At 42.1% G+C, this 13,563-nt stretch overlaps 1 protein-coding gene across 1 annotated transcript; it reads left to right on the top strand.

Moving 5' to 3' along the window:
- Window positions 1-6,004: 6,004 nt before the first annotated feature.
- Window positions 6,005-11,168, top strand: LOC129773725 (uncharacterized). The gene is made up of 2 exons (XM_055777370.1): window positions 6,005-8,540; window positions 10,240-11,168. Exons 1-2 carry the CDS (start codon window positions 6,005-6,007, stop codon window positions 11,166-11,168), a joined length of 3,465 nt encoding a protein of 1,154 aa, XP_055633345.1.
- The last annotated feature ends 2,395 nt before the right edge of the window (window positions 11,169-13,563 follow it).

The following is a 13,563-nucleotide window of genomic DNA, read 5'->3' as shown; positions in this document are numbered from 1 at the left end:
TTTTAGCCGAATACGTCCAACGATGTTGGAATATTTAAAAATAAACAATTTTTCATTCTTTCATTCAAAAACACACATTGACAATTTTCATGTGAGTGGATCAAAATATCGTGACGAGAAGTGAACACGCCCCGCTCACACCACGTTGACGCCCCGCTGCAGTGAGAACATGGCCTAACACTTTAGTTTCATCAAAAACAGATTTTCAAAAACGCGCATTTCTGCGTATTAAATTTCATGCGCTGGTCACTAATGGGTTAAGAGACGATGCGGATATCATGTCAATTCCAGCGAGGACATAGGCCGGGGCAAACTCAAAGTAAACTTTGTGTGCTTCGACATTTTGACGAACGGATTGTACACAACGCCGTGGCTGTTATATGGTAGCACAAAATACGCATGTAGGGCTTCATTAATGCTTTTTATATATTTTATCCTAATGATTATATGGTAACACTAAATGCGCACAAAGAACTTTCAGTAAGGTTTTAATGTTTATATGCATTGATAATGTGATGATATAAAGCCTATAAGCATAAAAAAGCAGGTATACCATTTGGCATTAGAGATGCTGAATTAGTGCTAGGAAAGAATTGTAAGATAATGCTTATGAATGGTGTCACAGCGCTGACAATTTGATGATATGGTGACTTTTATCTGGCTCTCTTCATTCTAGCGTTTTAGAGCCATTTTGCGTTTTCATTGCTTCGAAAACAGTGAAGAAATATTTTTGACCTGTATAGAAAATGAGTTCAATATTCTTTCACATTTCGAAACATTGCGAAATAAGGCAATTTTAATTGCTTATGGTATGTTCATCAAAATAAGCTATATAAATTGAATCTACCTGTAGTACACAGCATACCGTTATTTGGGAAAAGTCGGGGTGGTCCTAAACCGATCCCCTGTTTTTATACTGTGATTGCTTACACGTTCACTCTGGTGCTTGCCATCAACGGCTCGCACAAGCCTGGTTCATTGAATGGCGCTCACTACCAGTGGAACGCATCTGATTTTACTATCAGATACTTTTGATAAACTCTTTGTTTGCATCCGTGTACGCATGGGCGTTTATGTTTATGTTTATGTAGTTTTTTAAACTCGCCTCTCTCAAAGGTCTATCGCCGTCCTTCCTCAAAGAATGTGCAAAGAATGAGCTTTCCCTATCGCCATGCTATTCAACCGATCACTACAGAGCAACATTTTTCCTGATGCGTGGAAAGTTGCTGCTATAGTTCAACAAAGTTGAGAACTATTGCGGTATTTCCATTTTGTACTGCATTGGGAAAATTTTCGAGAAGATTATCCATGGAGTACTGCTGAGAAATTCGCAGATACTTATAAGCGAATACCAGCACTAATTAATCAAGAAGCGCTCCACGACATGTAACCTGATGAGTTATACATATGAAGTGAACAAAGTCATAGAAAAAAGCGGCCAAGTCGATTCCATCTACGTTGACTTCTCGAAAGCCTTCAATAGAGTTTCACATGAGCTGATGGTCAACAAGATGTCTCGAATGGGCTTACCTTCATGGGTGACTGAATGGATCCGATCATATCTTACTGATCGTAGAGCTTACGTTAAACTTGGTTCAACCCATTCTAAGGAATTTGCGATTACTTCCGGTGTGCCACAGGAAAGTACATTGGGACCTCTTCTCTTTGTTCTGTTTGTGAATGATCTGTGTCTACGATTGCGATCAAAATTGCTGCTGTTTGCGGATGATCTGAAGATATACCGGACCATCACTTCAGCTCTCGACTGTTGCGTCCTCCAAGCCGACATCAATGAACTGCTGCGCATGCTCTAAAGGCCTTGTACTGTTCGCTTGTGCGAAGCATACTGGAATATGCTGTCCCGGTGTGGGCTCCGTACCATGCAGTACATTGTATGAAAATTGAAAGAGTCCGAAAATGTTTCCTGCGCTACGTTCTACGCCAGCTACCGTGGAGGAACGGTTCCAGACTTCCGGAGTATACCGATCGCTGTAAACTAATCGACCTTGAAACACTTGCATCCAGACGAACTAAACTGCGACGATTGTTCGTGTTTGACCTGCTGACAGCTAACATAGACTGCCCGTCTCTTCTTCAAAATGTCAACATAACTGTACCTCAACGTCAACTACGTAACCAGCTTTTTTTTCGCTCCCTACGAGTAGAACCGACGTATGGATACTATAATCCTTTTTATGCATGTTTGAGAGATTTTAATAATGTTAGTGCAGTGTTCGAATTCAATAAAGCTTTTAATTCTCTCCTAAAACTAGATGTGAAATTTTGTTCTCTGGTGCATAACTGTAGATACATATATATGATAGCAAGCCGTGAGACGTAATATCGGAAACGGATAAATAAGCATGAAAAGATGACTTTTCGGACTATAATGGTGAACGGTTGTGCCTATCTCACTGTGTGATTCTTCGAATATCTGGGACTGATAAGGGTTCCTACAATCTGGCGACGAGGTGGAAGCAGAAGGTAACTATAATATGTTCTCATTTTATTTTTTTTTATTTTTATTTATCCAGTCTTCGCCAAAAATTGTCGGACAGACTAAAATTCAACTATTAATCCTTATACTAAACACCATGTTTCTACCTTGAAGGGAGCTGTGGGATCTCGGATCTTTGATATTAATGAGAATGAAGATTCTACCTTGATGGTAAAGGAGAGACTTTAGATCCTTGATGTATCTACTTGCTGGTAGCGAAATTAAGGTTAATATAAGATGATCAATCAATGTGCAGAATTAATTTCAATTTAATATTGAAGAAGTTGTTGGCAGCGAGATTCGACTTATTTCAGTGGTAACCATAGTAGCGACACTTTGTTTATTTGAATTCATTTGATAAATCGAATTTTGAAAGGAGATGAGGTTTTAGTTTTCGTAAAGCATTCCAATATTACAGATGGAAATTGAATTGGTTAGAAAAATCGTGGAAATGCACGCTTCGAAGTTTATAATCTCTCTATTTTGGGGTTTACAGTTGTAACGATTTTTTCAAACCTACCGGATAGGGAAAAGTTTCCTATGGTTGGTGTTAGCCATCCCTAGTTGGCTGCGCATCTTCACCAATAAGTCCCTCGGTGATCGAGGAAAAACAACCCTACCTGTGACGGATCGATAAGACACGAACGGTAGGTCTGTCATCGGTCGGGGTAAGTGAAAGAGGAGAAAAAGAATCATAAACAAATCGATAACGTGTGCTAGTTGAAATTAAGAATTTACAAGTGAATTTCGCAATACTTAAAATTAATTATATATACTTATTATCTACTTAATACTATCGAGGATTACATATAGATTAATCTAATTTCTAACCTAGTAAATACCAAGAAAACGATTGTTCCTGCTCTTGAAATTAAAAGGAATTATTAAGGGGACTAAACGGAAATTATAATTCGCCTTACGGACCTCAAACATCGGGTTCTAAAATTATAATTCCGGAAGAAACCCCCCTCCGTTGTTACCACTCGTAACATTTTATAATTTCCGTTTACGCGAGCGAATTGAGTCATGCACGGGACGCGTAGTAAATCTGCTACGAACGGCAAGCATTCAAGCAGCGACAGGAACCGTGCTGGAAGTGTGGTTGAGGTGGTCACAGAGGATGGTAGGATGCAATCCGCCAATAGGAGTAACCAAGGGTGCGCGTGTGAGAATTGTGATGATCCTGATACTTCGGCCATGGTCCAATGCGATGGGTGTGATAAGTGGAGCCACTTTGTGTGTGTGGGAGTCACTCAGGAAGTCGAAAACCAAAGTTGGGTTTGCCAAAAATGCCAAACTGCCAAGGAAATCCAACAACAGCCATCGACATCGGGACATCGTAAGGGAATGGTTGTTTTCGAAACGAATGCCATTGAAGTGGAGATGCATAATACCAAGGCTCAATCTGTAGGTCCAAACTACCAACAGCAGCAACGTAGCAGTTTACCGAAGGTGGTGATAATTCCTCCTAGTATCGAAGCGAATTCTGAGAAGCGACCTTGCAAGCCAGCATCTTCCAAAGCAACATGTCAGGCACGACTGAAGCTGCAGTTAATGAAGCTGGAAGAGGAACGTGTCTTCGAAGAAGCGCAAGCCAAGAAGTTTCGCGATTATCTGAAGGAGAAATACGAGCTGTTGGAACAAATGTCCAGTCGAGCAAGCTCCAAACATAGCGAATCTGGTAGTCGAGTGGAGAGATGGGTTGAAGAAGTCAACGGTCTAATGACTGATGAAAACGCAGCTGAAGGCGTGAGAGAACAGTTTAATCCGAAGGGACATTCAACCATAAACATTGCGATGTCCTCGATCAACCAACCCAATCCTGTTGGTGAAAATCGTGAGCATACTAGTGTAATTAACCCGACCGCTCACACGCCAGGTACAGTAGAGCACTCTGCTTTGCATATAGATGAACGATCTACGATTGTCAATCCGATAAATCAGAACAGTACTCCATTGTACGGAGCCAGAAGCTTGTGCAGTACTGTGCCCACTTCCCTTTTAAGGGATCCTATTGTCAACAGAAGTCCCGTTCATCTTTCCAGACAAGCACTTCATCGCTCATCTGGGCAATCTGTTATTCATCAAAGCAGCCCTTCGCATCCTCACGGATTGTTCAATAATCACCAGCAGCCTACTTGGTTCAACGATACCCCTCCCTCGCAGAGCCAACTTGCTTCAAGACAGGCGGTATCGAAGGACCTTCCTCTCTTTTCTGGGAATCCTGAGGATTGGCCGATCTTCGTGTCAACGTTCGAGAGTACATCCACTATGTGCGGATATTCAAACGAAGAGAACATGATCCGTTTGCGGAAGTGTCTCAGGGGAAAGGCATATGAAGCTGTTAAGAGCTGCCTTATGTATCCGGCGAATGTGACTAACGTCATCAACACCTTAAGGATGCTGTTCGGTCAGCCTGAAGCGATTATTCATTCGCTGATCTTGAAAATAAATCAACTTCCGACGATTAAAGAGGATAGGCCCGAGGCACTGGTTGACCTTGCCGTCAAAGTACAAAACTTTTGTGCAACCGTCGATGCGTGCGGTTTGGATGATTACATGTATAACGTCTCTCTCCTCCATCAGTTAGTAAACAAGCTGCCACCTACCCTGAAGCTGGAGTGGGCTCGATACCGTTTAACTCTTTCAGGGGTCAACTTGGCGACCTTTGGTGAATGGGTATTCTCTCTCGCTGAGGCTGCCAGTTTTCTAACAATACCTTCCGTAGTAGAACAAACCCCCACGAGAATAGGAATGAATACATCGAAGAAGTCTGGTACGTTTCTGCACACTCATTCCGAGCCCGCTCTGGAGACTGCTTCCGAAAATATTCCCAAATTTTTAGACGGTGGAAATTTTACGAAAAGATCGACACCTAACACCGGTAATTGCCCGGTATGTAATGGTAGATGCAAGACAGCATCGAACTGCAAGCGTTTCTTACAATTCTCCCGAGATGCCAGATGGGCTGCTGTTAGGGAATTTTCATTGTGTCGCCGGTGTCTCTGCCGCCACGAGGGGAAATGCGATTCAAAATCGTGTGGAAAAAATGGCTGCACTTTCTATCATCATGAGTTGCTCCATAATGACTTTAAATCTCATAACCCAGTATCAAATAATTATGAGAGTCAAGCTCCACCAGCCGCTCCACAGGCAGGACCTAGCACATTCCACGGATGTAACACACACCAGTCCGCTGCAAATGCAGTTTTGTTCCGTTATCTTCCTGTTACTCTGCGCGGAAACGGTATTGCTGTCAGAACGTTTGCCTTCCTTGATGAGGGATCAGCAGTATCCCTAATGGACCAAGACTTATCCGACCACCTGAAGTTGAAAGGTCCCGCCAATCCACTGTGTCTTCGATGGACAGGGGGAACTGAACGCAATGAGACGAACTCCTGTATGGTGGATGTGCATATAGCCGGAGTTTAGAACCACGCTAAGGAGTATCAACTAAAGGGAGTTCGAACAGTGAGAGAGCTGATGCTGCCATTCCAGTCCCTCAATATGGAAGAGATGGCTCAACGGTATCCGCATTGTCGTAATTTACCAATCGAGTCCTATTCAAATGTCCGTCCGCGTATACTCATCGGTCTGAAACATGCCCCTGTCAGCTTGGTACTGAAAAGTAAAGAAGGGAATTTCGAACAACCAATCGCCGTTAAGACTAGACTGGGATGGGCAATCTGTGGCGGATGTTGTGCCAATGATGCTGCAAACTTTGTCCATTATACGTTTCACGTTTGCGAATGTAACCGTCAATCCGATGATGATGTACATCAAATGGTGAAAGAATATTTTTCGATGGATAGTCTCGGAATAATGAAAACATACAAAAAACTGCTATCCACGAACGACCAGAGAGCTGCTTCACTACTTCAATCTCTTACCAAGTTCAACGGTACCCGATTTGAGACCGGTCTATTATGGCGCTACGACGGTGTCCGTTTTCCAGATAGTAAGGATATGGCGCTACGTCGGTACTACGGACTTGAGAGGCGGATGCAGAAGGATGCGGAACTAGCCAACGCTCTGCAACAGAAGATATCTGAATATCTGGTCAAAGGATACGTGCGCCAACTGTCAGACGATGAGCTAAAAAGGCATTACCCAAGAGTGTGGTATTTACCTATCTTCCCAGTTTTTAACCCGAATAAACCCGGTAAAATAAGAATAGTGTGGGATGGAGCCGCAAAAGTCTTTGGTATTTCTCTAAACTCGGCACTTTTAACGGGCCCCGACCAGTTGTGTTCTCTCGTCGCAATATTGTTACAATTTCGTGAATACCGCGTCGGGGTTACTGGGGACATAAAGGAGATGTTCCACCAGATCCTCATGCGACCGGAAGACCAACATTGTCTACGGTTCTTCTGGAGAGACAAGAATGGTGAGATCCAGGTTTACGTGATGAACGTAATGGCATTCGGAGCCAGCGATGCGATGTTCAGCACAGACACACCAGAGCACGCCATTCGTCTAGCGCGAGAAGTTAGCCAAGTGCATTCCGCCGGTGGTTTTGAAATCCGTAACTGGGTGAGCAACTCTCAACAAGTATTAAGCGCGTTGAAAGAAGGCAGTATGACTGAGAAAAATATGGATTTGACGACGGGACCGATGGCGACGGAGAAAGTGTTAGGAATGTGGTGGTGCACTAAATCCGATGAATTCATATACAAAATTGGATGGAACCGGTTCAACCCCGATCTGCTCAACGGATGTCGTCGAATCACAAAACGCCAAATGCTGCAGATCCTCATGACTATCTTCGATCCCCTCGGACTGATTTCCCATTTCCTGATGTACTTAAAAGTACTGCTCCAAGAAGTGTGGCGAGCTGGTATTCAATGGGATGAACAAATCAGCGACCCACTACACGAAAAGTGGATCAGATGGCTAAAAGTGCTGCCAAATGTGGAGAACGTCAGAATTCCGCGGTGTCTTCGATCTTCGGCGATACCCAACAATTGCGAGGTACAACTGCATTCATTCGTAGATGCCAGCGAAAATGGTATGTCAGCTGCTCTGTACCTCCGTTTCAATCTAGACGACAACATCTGCTGTTCCTTAGTGGCAGCAAAAACCAGGGTAGCCCCTCTGAGATTCCACTCCATCCCGAGACTGGAGCTGCAGGCAGCTCTCATAGGGGCCAGATTAACCCGGACGGTTATGCAATCCCTCTCCACTTCGATTCATCGCAAGTTCTACTGGACCGACTCCCGTGACGTCCTCAGCTGGATAAATTCGGACCATCGACGATACAGTACTTTCGTGGCGTTTCGGGTCGGCGAAATACTCGATGCCACGGAAGCAGCAGATTGGCATTGGGTACCGTCCAAACAAAATGTAGCGGATGACGGCACCAAGTGGGAGACGCAGCCTGACCTTTCTTCAAAATCCAGGTGGTTCAGAGGTCCCGATTTCCTCTATCGAAGTGAAGCGGAATGGCCCAAATCATGTTCGATGTCCATGCAAACAGACAACGAATTGCGATCTTCCCTCATGGTTCATCACTTGTCGCCCGACTCAATTATCAACGTCGCGGATTTCTCAAGCTGGAAACGACTCAACAATGTGGTTGCCTACGTTCATCGCTTCATCGAAAACTGCCGAAGACGGAGAACCAAACAGTTCATCGAAAGTGGCCCGTTGTCCAGAGAAGAACTCTACGCTTCCGAAGGTTTCCTGTTCCGTCTAGCTCAACGGGAAGGTTATAACGAAGAGGTAGTCCTTCTGACCGCCAACTGCAAGAATACATCAGATAATGTCCTTCCTAAAAGCAGCCGATTATACAAGCTGTTGCCCAGATTGGACGAGCGTGGAGTGATGCGAATGCGCAGTAGAATAGCTGCCTGTCAATACGCCACCGAAGACGCGAAAAGTCCGGTGATTCTTCCAAACGACCACCCTGTGACCATTCTGCTGATTTACCACTACCACCAAAAATTTCATCATCAAAATCATGCTGCCGTTGTGAACGAGATGCGTCAAAGATTCGTGATCTCTCGCCTTCGCGTTCGGTATGAAACCGTCAGAAAAACAGGAAGTGGGTTATATCTATGGTATAACCGCAAGGGTGACGTAGGACTATCGTTGATTTAGAGATCATTTGTTCGAAGTTGAATCTAAATCCATTCTGAATGAATGAATAAATGAATATTTGGGGGACTTCGAAAACGAGAGCGTTACGTTGGAGGCACAAGGTTTTATGCATCCAATATAAGATACGAAAAACCTTGTTCTGAAGAATAATCTTCAGAAGCTAACCTGCTAACTGTACTTGATTGACAAATCACAAACCCAAATGTAATATATGGATATTTTATGGATAGAAAACATTAAAATAAACTCTTTCGCTTGAATGTAATTTTCAATTCCAAGGGGAACTGGCAGATTATTTTCCAGCAACGATTAGATAGTTCCACATTTTCCTCGATACTGGAAGCCCACCAGTGGTTAATACCAACTCGATAACCACCTGTTAATAGCACTTGATTGAAACATATTTAGTCACAGTGTTACATGGATAGAAAACATTCAATTAAACTCTTTCACATGAATATATTTTGAAAATTCCCAAAGGAACTGGCAGATTATTTTCCAGCAATGATTAGATCTTTCCGGAACTTTCTCGATGCTGAATGGCATCCTAACGGAAAGAGTTCTGCGCGTGTATGTGTCGATCCTTCGCCGTCCACCTCCTCCAGCACGCTAGGCAACGATGTTGTCTTGTCGATGTCCTCACGAAAAATGAATGTGTCTCACCACCAGAATATCGCTTAAGTATGCTTTTTGTGTGTGATTGAATCGAGAGAAGGTGTGGTTTACGATGGCAATTTGGAAGGCAAACTAGAGGGGAATGAACTCTCTGAGCTCGGAACTTTCGGCGACTGAGCAATAATCGATTGCGGGCGCATACAATATTGGATACGGAAATATCCTACTGATGGGGAAGAATAATCTTCTGAAGCTATCCTGTTAATTGCGATTGATTGAAAAACCACAAAACCAAATGTATTTGGTCACAGTGTTACATGGATAGAAAACATTCAATTAAACTCTTTAACATGAATATATTTTGAAAATTCCCAAAGGAACTGGCAGATTATTTTCAGTAACGATTAGATATTTCCACATTTTCCTCGATACTGGAAGCCCACCAGTGGTTAATGCCAACTCGATAACCACCTGTTAATAGCCGCGCGTGTATGTGTGTGTAGCGATGTCTTCCCAGGGCACCGTTTGTGGCATCACTCTCCTCCTGATAGATTCCCTTCTGGCCTAGGGTGCACAAACAGGCTCTTGGTGACACCGTTCATCCGCGCTTTCATGATAAATAAAGAGCTTCACCGCAACAGCGACAACATGCTCCAATCGCTGTTCAATTAGAACTGAGTGGATTTCCGAGCGCCGCTCGCTTATATACCGATTGGTGATTTCAATAGCCTGTTTTGAAAGCAATTTTAAGACTATTGAAACAAGTTTTTGGATCGAAAAGTAACAAGTATATAACGCGTAGACATTTTATCTTTCGAATGAAGCGTTTATCATATCATTTCGTTCAGTTGTTTAGGAGCTATTAACACTCAAAATCTCGGTCTCCGGCGTAACGCTTTCGTTTTCGAAACTTTGATTTTACACCCCGGTATAGAAATGAAAGACGTAGTCCTACGTCAAAAACTGCCAGCGCTGCAAAAACGAGTCTACTGTCCCTCGACCCCCGATCATGGCGGACCTCCCAGCAGAGCGGTTAGCTGCCTATACACGACCGTTTACGCACATCGGCGTCGACTACTTCGGCCCCATGGAAGTCGTAATTGGAAGAAGAACAGAGAAAAGATGGGGAATGATCGCCACATGTCTTACGACACGAGCAATTCATATCGAGTTGGTAAACTCGCTAAGCACCAATTCGTGCATAATCGCATTACGAAACTTCATGAGTCGACGGGGAACACCAAGAACTATTCGAAGCGACCGGGGAACAAACTTCATTGGCGCCAGCCGAGAGCTTAAAAGGCTCCGGGAAATCATCGACTATGACCAGGTCGCCAAAGAATTTGTTACGGCAGAGACAAGCTGGCATTTCAACCCACCCTTGGCTCCACACATGGGTGGTAGTTGGGAGCGATTGATCCAGAGTGTGAAGAAAAACTTATTGGTCATCTGTCCCTCGAAGAAGCCAACTGAAGAAGTTCTGCGGAGCTGTCTAATTGAAATTGAAGGCACGTTGAACTCCCGGCCACTCACTCACGTGCCCATTGATAATGAATCATCAACCGCACTCACACCCAACCACTTCCTTTTGGGGTCATCCGATGGCTCGAAACCCTTCACGTCATTGGACGACAGTGGTGCCCTTCTTAAGCAAAGCTGGCGTACATCCCAGGCGCTGGCCAACCAATTTTGGAAACGCTGGCTGTCTGACTATCTCCCTGAAATTACGAGACGAACAAAATGGTACGCCGACGAGAAGCCAATTTCTGTGGACGACATCGTGGTCATCGTAGACCCAAACCTCCCGAGAAACAGTTGGCCAAGAGGTAGGGTCATTGCTACTCATCCAAGCAAAGATGGACGGATCCGGTCAGCTACGGTAAAGACATCAACTGGCGATTACGATCGACCTGTAACCAAACTGGCGGTTCTGGAAGTTCGATGCGGAGAAGAGTAAGCCGACGATGCCTTCGGCTCACCTGGGAGGAGTGTTAGCCATCCCTAGTTGGCTGCGCATCTTCACCAATAAGTCCCTCGGTGATCGAGGAAAAACAACCCTACCTGTGACGGATCGATAAGACACGAACGGTAGGTCTGTCATCGGTCGGGGTAAGTGAAAGAGGAGAAAAAGAATCATAAACAAATCGATAACGTGTGCTAGTTGAAATTAAGAATTTACAAGTGAATTTCGCAATACTTAAAATTAATTATATATACTTATTATCTACTTAATACTATCGAGGATTACATATAGATTAATCTAATTTCTAACCTAGTAAATACCAAGAAAACGATTGTTCCTGCTCTTGAAATTAAAAGGAAATTATTAAGGGGACTAAACGGAAATTATAATTCGCCTTACGGACCTCAAACATCGGGTTCTAAAATTATAATTCCGGAAGAAACCCCCCTCCGTTGTTACCACTCGTAACAGTTGGTATGGTAAAATGCCTCAAATTCCAGTATATATATAAGATGATCAGGAAATTAGGGACATGAATCGATAGCAAAAGTGAAAAGGAAAATACGTAGACACCTACAATGCTTCAAGAATTATACATTATATGCCACATTACTCCGTTTTCAATGAAAACAAGAAGATATTGTAGAGACATATATGTAATAACAAGCCGTGAGACGTTATATTGCGTTATATTAGAAACGAATAAACATGAAAAGCGGATTCCTTCGCGGATTATAGTGGTGAACGGTTGTTCCCATTTCCCTGTGTGATTCTTCGAATATCTGAAACTGAAATATGATAAGGGTTCCTACAATAACCTCATGGAATGGGTCTTATGCATATTAAATGACCATAGTTAAAAATATTTGAATTTGCTATGTACAGTACAGTAGTCGTTCGCTAACTGAACCGGCATGTGAAACGTCAAATAAAATCGAGGGGACTTCAATGAATTGTTTGATTCGCGTTGGTGGCTGAATTTGGGAAGCGACAATGACAATGATGGATTTTCAGCTGGAATGAACTCACTTTAAAAATGATAGTTAAGGAATGAAAATAATTTTCCTCTGTCAAATTAGTATTGTATGTAAATGACAATCACTTTTTTTTGTGGCAAAAAAAATCCTCTGCGGAAATTTATGAAAATTTTGTATTATAATGATGTATTATATGTATTATAAGTTTTGAATATGTTCAGAATAACAGAAAATTTAGAGAAAATAGGTTAGGGTCAGGACTACGGGATTCAAGTAATTAAATAAGTAAAAATTTTCATTCAAATTTTAGCAATTTAATGCTGTCTTCGGGTTTTCTGATCCGATAATTGAATAAACAGAAGAAAAGGGTAGTAATGGTTCTAACGAAATTTTTGTGTACATTTTCGAACAGATTGTGGTTCCAGATTCTACCACGTTCTCTCATCTAACCTGTTTAAAGAATACAAGATCATACAGGAAACGGTTTTCTTCAGAGCTTCTATTTGATGCATTTTGAACAATGAAAAAACTCTACTCAAATGCAATTACACACACACAATTACAGCCCTATGTCAAAATCCCGTCAGCGCCCCTAGACAGCCCCATCAACTTTTCTCAATTAGTCACGATTTCACAAAGTATTGAAACTTCATAAGTTTTCAAAAATTCACGGCAATAAAAATATGCGAAAAAATGTCCGGGAAGGAGTTTTTTGAGATATAAACATTTTTAATATTAAATTTCATTTTTTAATAAGAATTAGAAGTGTTTCCAATGAAAATATACAAAAAAAATGTCGGAGAAGGAGTTTTTTGAGATATAAAAATTTTTAATAATAAATTTCATTTTTGAATAAGATTTTTAACAGTGTATTTAGAACGTTATTTTTTCTAAATATTTCATTGATTTTCCAACAACTTTGTAAAACGTTATATTTCAATCAAACATCTGGATTTTGAGTTAAGATTTTTTGGAAGAAGATCAATTATTTTAAATACGCCCTTTTAAAAAATCAGTCGTAATTTAAATTTGAATAACAATGAAAAATGTGGTTATAGGTATTTTCCATTATAAATACCATAATAAATCGGAGAGGGTCGAGTCAAAATTTATTGCTTTCTTCCTTTTCCTTCCGAAAACTGAGTGTTTTCCACGTTACCATTCAATTTCAGTTGTGCACGGAGAGTACTTTCCGGGTTTACTTGATATTTTGTTGCTCGGCTTTATGAAATAATTTTTTTTCATATCATCTCCATGGCCAAAACAAGATGCTGACGGGAATATCGCATGTTTTCTTTCCCGGAGTCATGCTTCTTTCATCCTCCGCAGAGTAAGAAACATTAACAAAACATTGAGAGCTTATTTTTGCGCATTACAAATCCTCTTTTTCTGAGAGTTTATTGAAATCTTAA

This window comes from Toxorhynchites rutilus, chromosome 3 (assembly GCF_029784135.1).
Source record: "Toxorhynchites rutilus septentrionalis strain SRP chromosome 3, ASM2978413v1, whole genome shotgun sequence".
Classification (NCBI taxonomy): Eukaryota; Metazoa; Arthropoda; class Insecta; order Diptera; family Culicidae; genus Toxorhynchites; species Toxorhynchites rutilus.
This window is presented reverse-complemented; position numbering and strand designations above follow the sequence as displayed.

Coding starts and splice junctions, on each gene's coding strand:
- LOC129773725 (XM_055777370.1), top strand. CDS start 6,005: ATGGAAGAGATGGCTCAACGGTATCCGCATTGTCGTAATTTACCAATC. Junction 8,541..10,239: donor AACCGTCAGAAAAACAGGAA/GTGGGTTATATC, acceptor ACCTCCCAGCAG/AGCGGTTAGCTGCCTATACA.